Genomic DNA, 16410 nt, shown 5'->3' with positions numbered 1-16410 from the left:
TGGGAAGCTACTTCCTGAGCACCCATATGGTGTTCTCATCTGGCTGATAGTGGCCTTGCAGTCAGTGGCCATGAGATCGCTGACAGGTCCTTGGGCCCTGCAGACCTCTGAGCAGATAAACATTCTTCCTCAACTGTCTTTGCAAAGACAGGAGACATGTTAAAGTGTGTTGGAGTCGTGATCTGTAGAAAAAGTCAGGCTAGCTAACAAGACAGGAAATATCACTCACTGGGAGGGATTTTGTTGGGAGGAAGAAAAGGAGACAAAGGAGGTTATCCACGTGAGCTGGGTTGGACCAGAGGCAGATCAGTTTCCTAGGCGGCCATCATGAGGCAAGAGCAACCTTGTGCACACTCCAAGAGGTCAGCCCAAGCCCAATCAAGACATCTGCCTGCACCCAGCCAAGGCCACATCTCCAGGAAACCTGTGTCTGGAGGAGGAGCAGGTGTGCCCATGTCACAGCTGGGCAGAGCTGGTGTTCAGACTTGGGTCCAGTCAGGCACATGTGTTGCCCTGCAGTTTGTATTTTCCTGTATGGTTCAGCTTTTCTGTTGATATTTAATATTTTCTCTCATCTCTGAGTTACCTTGTTTCAGCAGAGATCCTGATGCCAAATTGCCACCCTCCCTAAAGCTTTCTGCCAGACTCATCCCTCTGCCATGGGATGGCTCACTCCGGGCAGCCATCCAGTTCATGGTTCTGGATGTGTCCCTTCCCCGCTGGAACCAGCCACTACCCCTGGTCCCAGAAAGACCAAAAAGCCACGCCAGAATTTCCATTTTTCATCACGCCAAGCCTCTCAGGCTGCAGCTGTAATTCACTCACTGTGTTCATGGCATGTTTGGGCTTTGTTCATTCATTGTATCATTCCTTTTCCCTGATTTCCTTAGATCTGAACCAAGTTTTATGTGGAAAGGAGCCTCAACTCTTATGCTGCTTTTGTAGCTATAAGAAAGGAACATTGACTCTTCTATGGGGCAGTCATTCCACAAGTTGTCTTGTGGCCCCTCCCGCTGCCTGAAATCCAGTAGCCTTTCCTCAGTCTTTGTTCTCTGTGCTTCGATGGAGCATTTGGCCATTTCATCCACTTTCATCATTCTCCTTCAGGATATTCCTTGGTGTTTTTAATTTTTATTTACCTGACTGCATGTTTTGTATTGGTGTGTCTTCTTCCAAATCTTCAAAAAGCTCAATGTTTGACCCTTTGATTTTTATCACTACATTTACCCTCCAGAGATGACTCTGTGATGTGACTTCTTCTCTGACTTCTATAGGTGATTTTCTGTTTCTGGGCACAGTTTCTGATTTTCTCTTTGATACCTTATCCTTAGCTCTTCAAGTAGGATAGATCCTCAAGCAAAGGGACACCCTCATCCCATCCAGCTTCCCCACCTACTTCCTGTCTCTGTCCATGTAGCACTATCTTTTCAACACCTGTGATCATCTCTCAGTTCACCTCCTGTGTTCAACTACCTATACCTGCCAACTCTTTCAATTCTTGAAATCTGTCTATATGCTAAATAAAAAGGAAGTGGTCTCTATACATGAAACATTTTACAAAGTACAGCTCAAGATATGCCCAGGATACATGAATTTCCAAACATGGCTTTCCAGTTTTCAATAGATGTTTTCTTTATGACTTATGAAAGGAGTACTCCAACACGTGTTAGAGCCAGTTCATACTGGCTTTTAAGAACTAACTGTGATCTCATCCCACCGTGTAGTCAGTGATATTCCAATAACAGTTTGACATCAGCCATGATGGGAGTATTTACACCACAGAAATTGGCAAATGTTATAAGCAAGGCCCTTTTCTCCATGAACCCTGTTGTAAAATATGTACTAGCACACAATTGCATGAAAGTGTTATCCAGACACACACACACACACACACACACACACACACACACACACACACACACACACACGTGTACTATCTTATCAATAAGACAGTTTCAGCTTACTGATAAGCAGGTATGTAGGATGGAAATGCCCTTATTTGTGGACTTAAAGGCACTTGTAGAAGCTTCTTCTGACTTGAATATGCCTGTTGCCACAGCCCTGCATCCTCACAGTCATTTACTGAGCACTGCTATGATTGATTGTGGGCTTCCCTGATAGCTCAGTTGGTAAAGAGTCAGACACGACTGAGCAACTTTCATGATTGAATGCCCCAGGTACCAGGAATCTGAGACAACCAAGAATATAGGCTTCAAAGACAGACGGATGAAAAAGATATGTAAGACGAATAAAGATGTCCCATCTACCGAACTATGTGAAAATCTAAGTCTCCCTGGGTCCCAGGAAAGTGTTGTAGAAGATGTAGATTAAGAGTTGGATGTTAAATGATGAGTGCCAGATGTGTGGAAATGAGACAGCAGGGTGTCCTAGGCAGAGACAAGAGTATATACACAGGTATAGGCTGTGAGCTTATCAATCTTATGTGGCTTAAGATAGAATGCATTAAAGAAATGGGGGAAGGTGAGAGATGAAGGAGAGGTGGCAGCCAGATTGTGAAGGACTTTGGATTTATCCCTAACAGTCACTGAGGGCATTGTAGGAGGTGTCTGAATGGAGAAATAAAAGGCAGAGTTTTTAGACAATAGTTCTGAACAATGTGTTAGAAGAAGAAGGAACCTAGAGTTTGAAGGACCATGTCTGATGAAAATGGAAATAAAAAGAATGAGAGATAATGAGCAGTTGGGATCAATAAACATGGGTGGTTTTGAGTGAGATTTAGCAGAACTAACTGGCAAATTTGCTAATTGAATTGATAAAAATGAGCAAAAAAAAAAAAAAAAAAAAAAGAGGAGTGTCCTAGATTCCTATCTTGAGTAATTAATGGACAAAGATGATACTAACAATTAGAGAAGGAAATACATGCTTGGAAGTTGACTTGAAAGCGACAGAAAATGAGTTGATTTTTTAAATGGGTGTAGTTTGAAGATCTATAAAGGTATCAATAAAGAATTGTAGCTCATGCAAGATCTACAGTAAAGCTATAGTTTTGGGAATCATCAGCATTTAAAGGTAACTGAAAATGGAAAAATGAATGCCTTGGTATCAAAGAATATATTGTTAATAGCAGTTCCTTTAAAAGTGCTTAGAAGGCTTCCAGTGAAGAAAAATCATGATAGCAGCATCAGTTCAGTTTGGTTCAGTTCAGTCGCTCAGTCGTGTCCGACTCTTTGAGACCCCATGAATCGCAGCACGCCAGGCCTCCCTGTCCATCACCAACTCCCGGAGTTCACTCAGACTCATGGCCATTGAGTCAGTGATGCCATCCAGCCATCTCATCCTCTGTCGTCCCCTTCTTCTCCTGCCCCCAATCCCTCCCAGCATCAGAGTCTTTTCCAATGAGTCAACTCTTTGCATGAGGTGGCCAAAGTACTGGAGTTTCAGCTTTAGCATCATTCCTTCCAAAGAAATCCCAGGGCTGATCTCCTTCAGAATAGACTGGTTGGATCTCCTTGCAGTCCAAGGGACTCTCAAGAGTCTTCTCCAACACCACAGTTCAAAAGCATCAATTCTTCGGAGCTCAGCCTTCTTCACAGTCCAACTCTCACATCCATACATGACCACAGGAAAAACCATAGCCTTGACTAGACGGACCTTAGGTGGCAAAGTAATATCTCTGCTTTTGAATATACTATCTAGGTTGGTCATAACTTTTCTTCCAAGGAGTAAGCGTCTTTTAATTTCATGGCTGCAGTCACCATCTGCAGTGATTTTGGAGCCCCCCAAAATAAAGTCTGACACTGTTTCCACTGTTTCCCATCTATTTCCCATGAAGTGATGGGACCAGATGCCATGATCTTCGTTTTCTGAATGTTGAGCTTTAAGCCAACTTTTTCACTTTCCAGTTTCACTTTCATCAAGAGACTTTTTAGTTTCTCTTCACTTTCTGCCATAAGGGTGGTGTCATCTGCATATCTGAGTTTATTGATATTTCTCCCAGCAATCTTGATTCCAGCTTGTGTTTCTTCTAGTCCAGCATTTCTCATGATGTACTCTGCATAGAAGTTAAATAAGCAGGGTGACAATATACAGCCTTGACGGACTCCTTTTCCTATTTGGAACCAGTCTGTTGTTCCATGTCCAGTTCTAACTGTTGCTTCCTGACCTGCATACAGATTTCTCAAGAGGTAGGTCAGGTGGTCTGTATTCCCATCTCTCTCAGAATTTCCCACAGTTTATTGTGATCCACACAGTCAAAGGCTTTGGCATAGTCAATAAAGCAGAAAAAGATGTTTTCCTGGAACTCTCTTGCTTTTTCCATGATCCAGCAGATGTTGGCAATTTGATCTCTATTTCCTCTTCCTTTATAAAACCAGCTTGAACATCAGGAAGTTCGCGGTTCACATATTGCTGAAGCCTGGCTTGGAGAATTTTGAGAAGTACTTTACTAGCATGTGAGATGAGTGCAACTGTGCAGTAGTTTGAGCATTCTTTGGCATTGCCTTTCTTTGGGATTGGAATGAAAATTGACCTTTTCCAGTCCTGTGGCCACTGCTGAGTTTTCCAAATTTGATGGCATGTTGAGTGCAGCACTTTCACAGCATCATCTTTCAGGATTTGAAACAGCTCAATTGGAATTCCATCACCTCCACTAGCTTTGTTCATAGGGATACTTCCTAAGGCCACTTGACTTCACATTCCAGGATGTCTGGCTCTAGGTGAGTGATCACACCATCATGATTATCTGGGTCATGAAGATCCTTTTTGTACAGTTCTTCTGTGTATTCTTGCCACCTCTTCTTAATATCTTCTGCTTCTGTTAGGTCCATACCATTTCTGTCCTTTATCGAGCCCATCTTTGCATGAAATGTTCCCTTGGTATCTCTAATTTTCTTGACGAGATCTCTAGTCTTTCCCATTCTGTTGTTTTCCTCTATTTCTTTGCACTGATTGCTGAAGAAGGCTTTCTTATCTCTTCCTGCTATTCTCTGGAACTCTGCATTCAGATGCTTATATCTTTCTTTTTCTCCTTTGCTTTTCACCTCTCTTCTTTTCACAGCTATTTGTAAGGCCTCCCCAGACAGCCATTTTGCTTTTTTGCATTTCTGAAAATGGGGATGGTCTTGATCCCTGTCTCCTGTACAATGTCACGAACCTCATTCCATAGTTCATCAGGCACTCTATCTATCAGATCTAGGCCCTTAAATCTATTTCTCACTTCCACTGTATAATCATAAGGGATTTGATTTAGGTCATACCTGAATGGTCTAGTGGTTTTCCCTGCTTTCTTCAATTTGAGTCTGAATTTGGCAATAAGGAGTTCATGATCTGAGCCACAGTCAGCTCCCAGTCTTGTTTTTGTTGACTGTATAGAGCTTCTCCATCTTTGGCTGCAAAGAATATAATCAGTCTGATTTCGGTGTTGACCATCTGGTGATGTCTATGTGTAGAGTCTTCTCTTTTGTTGTTGGAAGAGGGTGTTTGCTATGACCAGTGCATTTTCTTGGCAAAACTCGATTAGTCTTTTCCCTGCTTCATTCTGCATTCCAAGGCCAAATTTTCCTGTTACTCCAGGTGTTTCTTGACTTCCTACTTTTGCATTCCAGTCCCCTATAATGAAAAGGACATCTTTTTTGGGTGTTAGTTCTAAAAGGTCTTGTAGGTCTTCATAAAACCGTTCAACTTCAGCTTCTTCAGCATTACAGGTTGGGGCATAGACTTGGATAACTGTGATATTGAATGGTTTGCCTTGGAGATGAAAAGAAATCATTCTGTCGTTTTTGAGACTGCATCCAAGTACTGCATTTCAGACTCTTTTGTTGACCAAGATGGGTACTCCATTTCTTCCGAGGGATTCCTGCCCACAGTAGTAGATAGCAGCATAGTTGTTTAATATTCCAAAATTGCCGAAAGAAAGAAAAAGATAAAAGATAGTAACTCTAATGGAAGTGATATAAGGAGTGGAGTGGGGCGGGGCACGGCAAACCATATGTAATAGCAAGTATAGCAGTTGGAGTTGTTTTTTTTTTTTTTTAATAGAGAAGAAACAAGAAAAATACCCATGGAACAGAGAAATATCACCATAATAAAGTAGTCCTATTCCAGAATAGAAGAACCTTTAACATGTCAATCTCAGATAATCAGTGAAACTAAGAGAAGACTCAAGGCTCCTGTGTATGGTTTAGAGCAAGAAAAATTATGCAAACTCATTCAGGGCCTTAAGATTGGAGAGCACTGGAGGAATTTGCATCCTTAAGACTGTAGAAATGTGCAACAAAACCTGCCAGAATGTTAAGCCAAGCTGAAAAGGAACAAAGGGGTAAAGGAAAGATGTTCAGTTCCTTCAGCTCCTTGGGAGTAAAAGAGTCTAGAAGAGCCAATTTCAAAACTGTGGCCAAACCCTTGAATACTTCATTTCAGCACCAGAGGAGGGAGTCCTTTACAGTGAAATAACTCCCTTGAACACCCCCTTACACTATTTCAAAAGTACAGAGAAAAATCTGTTTCATTTAAACAAGACCAACTGCAAACCCCATAGAAGGATACCCCAAGAAAAAAGTATCGATAACGCAGCAACATAATGAAAATTTGACTTTGAGGTGGATGAAAATACAACTTACTATTATAAAATCAGCTAAAGGAAGCTAAGACATCTATAGAAACAAATAAAAAGTAGAAAAATTCTGAAGTGAGCTGAATAAATAACAGGGGGATGTGAAAAATTATCTGACAAGGTTCAGGAAAGAATTAGAAAACTAAGGGGGGAAAAGTCAGAAACATATAGACTAAACTAGAAGGAACACAAGAATGACCAGACGCAGAAAGTGTAATAAGAGAAACAAAAGAAAGGAGAGAATTGAAAATAACTGAAGAAAAACAAAAAGGATTTAAGCAAAAATGATGGCTGTAAAAAACAGAGAAAGAAAATCATGTATCTATTATTAGAGTCCTGAGAAAAGAAACCAAAACAACAGAACAAAACTATAAACAGAAAATTCAAATCACTATATTGAAAGAGCATACCACATACATGGAAAAATCAACCCAGAATGGCCCATATCAAGACATACTCTACTAAAACCACTGGACTTTAAAGGTAAAGAATAATGTGTAAGTGTATCTCAACAAAAGGACAAAGTCACTTATTAGGGAAAGGAAATCAGGTTAGCATCACACTTCTCAACAATGCCACATCACAGTAGAAAACAGTGGAGCAATATATTTAGAAAAAGAAAATGTGAGCCAAGGATTTTATATCCTGCCCAACAGACCTTCTAATTTGAAGGTCACAGACAAATAGTTACAAAGTTGCATGTGCTCTTCCAGAGGAATCTACCATATTTCTTTTGAATGATCACAATGCTTTGGCATAAAGTTGCTGTTTTGTAACTTATAATTAATGTCACTGATTCTGTCATCTCCACTCTCTCCGCTGTGGACTTGTGCAAGTGGCATGCTAACCTTGAACTTAGCGGACACAAGATCATGTAAGATCTCTATTCAGAAAAGGGGTTTGCAGCTGATCCTCCCATTCATAGTGGGGATAAAAAGTCAAATATTGATCATTAGAAATGGCTTGTGAATGGTGACTGGCAATTATTTAACTACTGTTTTTATATTATTGGAAAACTCCTAGATGATGATTTGACTTGTTTAAAAAAAAAAATACAGCAAATCCCCTACATACAAACCTTCAAGTTGCAAACTTTTAAAGATGAGAATGTGTATTTGCATGTCTAATCATGTAAGTTAGTTCAGGGTCTGATGTACATTGTCGCATACATGCCTCCTCTACAACTGGTTGTGCTTGTGTGTAGAGTCCTGTACAGCCCTGTGTAGAATACAGTTGTGCAGTGTCTTTATTTCAAGCCCAGGATGTCTGGAAGCAAGCATAAAAAGCAGCAGTGATGTAGGTGGTACTACTGAACTTTTCAAGGTACTGTACTGTAAGATTAAAAATGTTTATTTTTTTAATGTATTATTTGTGTGAAAAGTATTATAAACCAATTGCTATTGCAGACAGTACTATATAGCTGATTGTGTTAGCTGGGTACCTACGGTAACCTTGTTGGACTTAGGAACAAATTGGACTTACGAATGCGCTGTTGGAACCGAACCCTTTCCTATGTAAGGAATTTAATGTACATCATAAGTTGCTAAATGGTAATTTTTATCTTGTTCAAAAGCTTACAAAAAGCTTCCCTTGGCACTGAAAACATATTAATAATTAGGGCTTTCTGTTGAATAGAACAATAAAAGCACTTAAAAAATTCCATTCCCCTTTTTTGAAACCCAACAAAAAAACCCACAAAGATAATGAAAGAGAGAGAACACTCTGTCTTCAATGAACAATGAAACAGCCACAAGCCCAAACTATAAATTATGAAACACACCTGCCAAAGACCATAAAATCTAAACCAAAATGAAAGAGAGAAGGCTGAGGGCTGACAAATATTTCTTCAGGCACGAGCAGGAGGTAGATTTCCCAAGGAGTAAATGTGAGAGTCCTAAAAGGCCTTCTCAGCAGTTCTTGATTATAGACACTAGATGGGGGACCATGTGCCACCCCTGAAAATACCATGAATGTCCCTCCAGAGCTGTAGGGCAGATGGAGCTGCAGGAGAGAACATGTGTGGAGGCCCTGTAGCCCAGGAAGGCTGCAGAGATGGAGTGGCATGAAGGATGCTTGCTGGGTGATTATAGTTACTTAAGAGACTGTTCCCTGAGTCACCCTAGCCCTTCAAATGCCAAAGTTTGAAGAGAGATGTGGGAAGAGGAAATAAAAATTTGATGACAGACTGTGGAAGACAAGAAACTGATGGAAATGCCCAAGCTCATCCCCTGACCCATGTTATTCACATTGGTGAATGGCCAGCTACATTCAAAGCTCCAGCGTAAAAACTAAGCATCAAAACTTAAAGAGGGGAAGTGAAGGATCAGAAAGAAGTCAGGGCATGGGGAAAGGAACAGGGAGCAAGAGTCACATGAACAACAGCATCACAATGATATTAGCCAGAGAAAAGTGTCAAAAAACAGTCTCTGTACTCCCAAGGAAATTATAGTCATGATATCTTGGCCTGGGGCAGGGGATGGGGGGATGGGGGTGGGAAGTGGAGGGAGTGGAGGGAAGAATGGCTCTAAAATGAGGTTTGAGGAAGGTGGGAGGGGGGTTCATGTTTGGGAACGCATGTACACCTGTGGTGGATTCATGTCAATGTATGGCAAAACCAATACAGTACTGTAAAGTAAAATAAAGTTAAAAATAAATAAATAAATAAAATAAAAAGCAAGAAGGATCCTAAAAAAAAAAAGAAAGAAAGAAAGAAAGAAAAAATAAAATAAAATGAGGTTTGAGTTCAAAAAGAGGTTATAAGTCAACAGAAGGAGATGAAAAGACAACTTGGAATAGTCAGGGGGAAAAAACTGAAAAGAAAAATTTTATATAGCAGACATAAAAGTTATTTTACAAGCACCAAAAAGTAATAACTGAAAACAGAGAGCTATGATATATAAGCTGGAATGACTCATATAAGATGATATGGAAAAGAGTTAAGATGTAAAATTGGTTTTTAGAGGCAGTGATGGATATGGAAGTCAGAGGAGATTAAACGTGAGTGTAATGGGTATTTGTGAGAAGAACAAGTGGGACAAAAAATATTCAGAGATAATAAGGATTAAACATGAGTGTAATAGGTATTTGTGAGAAGAGCAAAACAAGTGGAACAAAAAATATTCAGAGATAATAAGGAGAATTAGCTTCCTCTAATAAAAGCTTTAACCTTCAAATTGGACTGGCATACTACATGCCAAGAAATATTACCCACTAAGACACAGCCAGAAAATAAGGTGCTGAACTTCATGGGTTAAAAAAACCAAGAGCAAAAGGCCTCTGAGCATAAAAGTCAAACAAACAACAAAAATCTCCTGCCTGGCCTCACACATCTTCACAGTAGCCTTAGATGCCAGCAGACAATGAAACTTGCTACAGTTCAAAAGGGAAGGAAAGGGACTTCCGTGGCCATTCAATGGTTAAGACTCTGTGCTTCCAATGCAGAGGACACTGGTTCAATCCTTGGTCAGGGAACTAAGGTCCCTGCATGCTGTGTGGCCAAAAGATTAAATAAATAATTTTTTTTTAAAAAAAGCAACTATGACCCAAGTATTTTCCTTTTCATTTTGTTTTTCTCCACGTGGAAAGGCAACAGAGAGGCAGTCAAATCATCCATGCATAAATCTGTCTTACGGTATGGGATCAAGACTTTCAGGGCCAAGAAGACACACCAAGATGACTCCCAGTAAAAAATCCAGAAAGACACAGATCCTGGTGAAAAAAGACAGAAGATGCATCATAAATTCATTTAAGGGTAGAATTAAGGCTAGCATCGGCATCTCAGAACAGAACATAAATATCAAAATCTTGACATTAGCTAAACAGTTTAACAAAATCAAAGAGGACACTAATAGATGGAGAAATATACCATGGTCATGGATTTGAAGAATCAATATAGTGAAAATGAGTATACTACCCAAAGCAATCTACAGATTCAATGCAATCCCTATCAAGCTACCAATGGTATTTTTCACAGAGCTAGAACAAATAATTTCACAATTTGTATGGAAATACAAAAAACCTCAAATAGCCAAAGCAATCTTAAGAAAGAAGAATGGAACTGGAGGAATCAACCTGCCTGACTTCAGGCTCCACTACAAAGCCACAGTCATCAAGACAGTATGGTACTGGCACAAAGACAGACATATAGATCAATGGAACAAAATAGAAAGCCCAGAGATAAATCCACACACCTATGGACACCTTATCTTCGACAAAGGAGTCAAGAATATACAATGGATTAAAGACAATCTCTTTAACAAGTGATGCTGGGAAAACTGGTCAACCACTTGTAAAAGAATGAAACTAGATCACTTTCTAACACCATACACAAAAATAAAGTCAAAATGGATTAAAGATCTAAATGTAAGACCAGAAACTATAAAACTCCTAGAGGAGAATATAGGCAAAACACTCTCCGACATAAATCACAGCAGGATCCTCTATGATCCACCTCCCAGAATACTGGAAATAAAAGCAAAAATAAACAAATGGGATCTAATTAAAATTAAAAGCTTCTGCACAACAAAGGAAACTATAAGCAAGGTGAAAAGGCAGCCTTCAGAACTGGAGAAAATAATAGCAACTGAAGCAACTGACAAACAACTAATCTCAAAAGTATACAAGCAACTTATGCAGCTCAAGTCCAGAAAAATTAATGACCCAGTCAAAAAATGGGCCAAAGAACTAAATAGACATTTCTCCAAAGAAGACATACAGATGGCTAACAAACCCATGAAAAGATGCTCAACATCACTCATTATCAGAAAAATGCAAATGAAAACCACAATGAGGTACCATTTCACACCAGTCAGAATGGCACCGATCCAAAAGTCTACAAGCAATAAATGCTGGAGAGGGTTTGGAGGAAAGAGAGTCCTCTTACACTGTTGGTGGGAATGCAAACTAGTACAGCCACTATGGAGAACAGTGTGGACATTCCTTAAAAAACTGGGAATAGCCTTATGACCCAGCAATCCCACTGCTGGGCATACACACTGAGGAAACCAGAATTGAAAGAGACACGTGTACCCCAATGTTCATCGCAGCACTGTTTATAATAGCCAGGACATGGAAGCAACCTAGATGTCCATCAGTAGATGAATGAATAAGAAAGCTGTGGTACATATACACAATGGAGTATTACTCAGCCATTAAAAAGAATACATTTGAGTCAGTTCTAATGAGGTGGATGAAACTGGAGCCGATTATACAGAGTGAAGCAAGCCAGAAAGAAAAACACCAATACAGTATACTAACACATATATATGGAATTTAGAAACATGGTAATGATAACCCTCTATGTGAGACAGCAAAAGAGACACAGATGTATAGAACGGACTTTTAGACTCTGTGGGAGAGGGAGAGGATGGGATGATTTGGGAGAATGACATTGAAACATGTATACTATCAGGTAAGAAACGAATCGCCAGTCCATGTTCAATACAGGATACAGGATGCTTGGGGCTGGTGCACAGGGATGATCCAGAGAGATAATATAGGGTCGGAGGTGGGAGGGGGGTTCAGGATTGGGAACTCATGTACCCCCGTGGCTGATTCATGTCAATGTATGGCAAAACCAATACAGTATTGTAAAGCAAAATAAAGTGAAAAAAAAATCAAATGTTTGGAGAGAAGAGATATGGAAATGTGAATGTGCCTGTCCCTCTTCTTAGCAGTGAGTCAATAGATACTCTCGGATGTCAGAATATATCAGTAACAATATCAGGCTGATCAGAAAGTTCATTTGGGCCAACCCAATAACCACCTGTATCTCTTATTGGTTTCTTTCATCTTCCTTAACTGCAGAGAGTTCTTTTAGGAATTAGTTACTTGAACTCTTTTCATCTTATTTCATTTTTTCCTAATATGCCTAATAAAACCATAGTAAAATGTTAAATTAAAATTACATGTACATATGTAATTATGATTATCAGCTATCATTTTTATACACACAATGATTATCACATATCAATGTTATTTTATGTATAGCAGCTTGGGTGCTTTTTAAAAGACCTTTCCTTTTATGTTTTTCTAGTTTTTCAATTCTTGATCATGGGTATATGCCATTTTTAATGTTAAAGTTTTTATTGAACTATAATTGGCATTTCCATTTCAGGTGTGCAACATGGAAATTCATTGTTTGTATCCATTACAAAAGGATCACCACAATAAGTCTAGTCCCCATACAAAATTGATACCACGTATCTGTATTATATCATTTTTAAAAAGCAAAGTCATCTTACTATATAAATAAATAGATAACAAACAAATGAGACATCAACTACAAGGCCCCAGAATCCTATGGCAATTAATTACTAAAAATTAGTTACTATCTCAGAAAGAAGAAAGGAAGTAATCGAAATGTCCATCAACAGATGAATGGATAAACAAAATGTGGTATATACATATATCATTGCACCATAAGAAAGGAATGAAATTCTAATACTTGCTACGACATGGATGAGCCTCAAAGAATTATGCCAAGTGATAGAAGCCAGACATAAAAGGCCATGTAGTGTATGGTGGTTTCCACCTTTCGGCTATTGTAAATGATGCTTACTGTGAACATTGGTATACAAACATCTGAGTTTCCACTTTCGATTTTTGGGGGATATTTTTCGAGAAGTGGAATTACTGGATCATATGTTAATTCTTTGTGTAACTTTTTGAGGACCCGACAAACTTTTCCATAGAGGCTGTACCATTTTATATTTGCATCAGCAGTGCATCAACATTCCAGTGTATCCACATCTATTTTTTTTAATAATAGCCATCTTAATGGGTTTGAAATGGGAAATGGTATCTCATTGGGCTTTTAGTATTTATTTAAAACATACATGTTATCCTGTCTCTGAAATTTTTTTGCTTCATATTATGACAAAACTATGTCAGTTATAAACATTCATTTAAAATATTCAGTCACAAGGTTAAAAACCTTGTAACTATGTGAGATTCTGGCTGTTAACTTATTGCAGTAATCATTTTGCAGTATATATGTATATAAATCATTATGTTGTATACCTTAAACTATACAATGTTATATATCAATTATATCTCAGTAAAATTGGAAAAAACAGTGGGCCTCATACCTTACAAAACAGCTGAGGCACAAGCCCAAGAATACTGGAGTGGGTAGCCTATCCCTTCTCTAGCGGATCTTCCCGACCCAGAAATTGAACTGGCATCTCCTGCATTGCAGGTGGATTCTTTACCAACCGAGCTATCAGGGAATCCCACCTTGCAAATAGATTTTTTAAAAAAAGAAAGAAGAAAGGAAAGGAAGGAGGGAAAAGAGAAAAGGCAGAGGAGAGGGCAGGGGAATGGTGGGGAGAGAGAGTCTCCATATTCTGAAAGATGTTCAGGCCTGGGAACTGCCTACTTATTGGCGCACCTGTACATCCTGTTTCACTGTGGGAGACGTGGCTATTGCTGGGGACGTGTCTGCTCTCGCTCCGCTTGACTCTATCACCACCGTTCTCATTACAGTGTTCTGTCAGTTGTGGTGTTGGAACCCAGCGGAGACAGCAGATGTGCCAGAAGCTGACGGCCAAAGGCCGTCGGGTCCCCCTCAGTGACACTCTGTGCCGGCATCTTTCTGGACCCCCTCTGGTGAGATCTTGCCAGATGCCTTTGTGCAAGAGTAAGTATGGAAAGTCCACACTTTGTGGAATCTGCTCATTCTATTCTCCTCCTCCAGTGGCTTCATTTTCCATAGAGCAACTCATTTCTAATCTGTAGGTACAGCAAATCAAGCAGAACTCAGCATTGTTATCAGTGGCAAATGGTATAATATTGATGATCAAGTTACAACTCTAAGAAAAGTCAGCTTGAAGAAATGTCCACCCTCTTAACAAATGCACCCCTAGGCTTCCTCACTAGGGTTTACACGTCCTTGTGTTCGCTTCATCATGATTTCCCCCACTTACAACTCAGTAGTGTTCCTAGTAGAAGTTAAGCTGAAATACTTTCCTTTTTTTAACTTTTTATTTTGTATTGGTGTATAGCTGATTAATTAACAATGTTGTGATAGTTTCAGGTGGACAGTAAAGGGACTCAGCCATACATACATATACATGTATCCATTCTCCCCCAAACTCCCTTCCCATCCAGGATGCCACATAACATTGAGCAGAGTTCCCTGTGCTACACAGTAGGACATTGTTGGTTATCCACTTTAAATATAGCAGTGTGTTCCTGTCTATCCCAAACTCCCTAACTACTCCATCCTTCCCCCTGGCAACCATAAGTTAAGTGAAGTACTTTCTGATTCACTTCACTAATGATATGTGGGGATTCATCCTATTCAAAGTAGATGAGCTAAGTATTTTTAAATATTGAAGTATCTCTTCTTTTGGATAGTCTAATAATCTAAAACCAGCAAGGATGAAAATGTGAAATAGCTTTGGTTTTAAAGGTGACAGTTTAGATACTTCTTCAGTTTATTATAAATAATAAGCAGAGTATAAAAAGTTAATATTATGGTTTCATTATATCCAAAAGCTAAAATGCATGTAGCAGTCATCTCTATCTTCAGTGTACATGAATTAGTATAGGTACATGCATATGCATGTTTCCTGTAGGAGGGTGATAAAAAATGAGCGGAGGGCTGCCCCCATGGTAGCTGAAAATAGGGCAGCAGTGTGGTCATGAGAAATGGGGTAGGGCAGCAGTCCTCAACCTTTTTGGCAACAAGGACCAGTCTTTGGAAGATAGTTTTTCCACAGCCGATGAGGAATGATGGTTTGGGGGTGATTTAAGCCCATTACATTTGTTGAGCACTTTAGTTCTATTATTACTACCTTGTAATGTATAATGAAACAATTATACAGCTCACCATAATGCAGATTCAGTGGGAGCCCAGAGCTTGTTTTCCTGCAGCTAGATGGTCCCATCTGGGGGTGATGAGAGAGTGATGGGGAGCAGCCGAAGTACACCTGGAGCTTTGCTCACTCACCTGTGTGACCCAGTTCCTAACAGGCCAACAACTGGTACTGCTCTGTGGCCGGGTGTTGGGGACCCTGGGATAGGGTCCCTTTCCTGATTGTTTCTCACTGTCTTTAAGTATTCACATAAAAAGAAACACTAACTGCCTCAGGTACCCTCCTGAACTTATGGTAAGAAAAAAATCAGAAGGTAGCTATTATTTTTAATGCTTCTTAGGAAAAGAAATATAGGTATACACACACACACACACACACACACACACACACACACACACACACACACACACACACACTACTAAGTTTACCAAAAACTTTCCTGAAGAAACTTACAAAACAAAGTAACAATAATGACTTTTTGTTTTAAGTCATAGCCTTATAGCATTTACTGAGCACTTACTCTGTGAACCTCCCTGCAGGCATTATTGAAAAAACAATGGCATCCTCTTCTCCCCACCACCAGGAATGAGCCAGGAATGAGCTTGGCACTCACATCCTCCCCCTGCTGCCTCGGCACCATATTCTCTCTGTCATCTCACAGCACGCACATGGCCCCCACCTTCAGATGCTTTGACCCGCAGGATCCTTTCTACCTTTCTCTAGGACCACTACAGGTCCATTCTTTCTTTCTGACATTTGCCAACATCCAGGACAAACTGCACCCATGACTTTCTCATACCCTAATGTCCCTAATCCCCAATGTGATCAATTTCCCTGACCACCATCACACCTTGGCATAGGGACACCATGGTGTTGGGGTATGGCTTATTAACAATGTTGTGATAGTTTCAAGTGGACAGCATAGGGACTCAGTCATACATATACATGTATCCATTCTCCCCCAAACTCCCGTCCCATCTAGGCCACTGCAGAACATTGAGCAGAGTTCCCTTGCTATAC

The 16410-nt window shown here is 39.8% G+C and overlaps 1 protein-coding gene across 4 annotated transcripts in view; it reads left to right on the top strand.

The window, feature by feature from the left end:
• The window catches only part of ADAMTSL3 (ADAMTS like 3), a 381800-nt gene that overhangs the window by 278542 nt on the left and 86848 nt on the right, over positions 1–16410 (top strand). For all 4 annotated transcript variants that reach the window (XM_042242633.1, XM_060408762.1, XM_027957113.2 and 1 more), the window contains exon 20: positions 14057–14210. In XM_042242633.1, coding sequence (XP_042098567.1) covers positions 14057–14210 — 154 coding nt within the window. The remainder of the gene's footprint in view (positions 1–14056; positions 14211–16410) is intronic.

This window comes from Ovis aries, unplaced genomic scaffold (genome assembly GCF_016772045.2).
Source record: "Ovis aries strain OAR_USU_Benz2616 breed Rambouillet unplaced genomic scaffold, ARS-UI_Ramb_v3.0 scaffold_85, whole genome shotgun sequence".
Classification (NCBI taxonomy): domain Eukaryota; kingdom Metazoa; phylum Chordata; class Mammalia; order Artiodactyla; family Bovidae; genus Ovis; species Ovis aries.
This window is presented reverse-complemented; position numbering and strand designations above follow the sequence as displayed.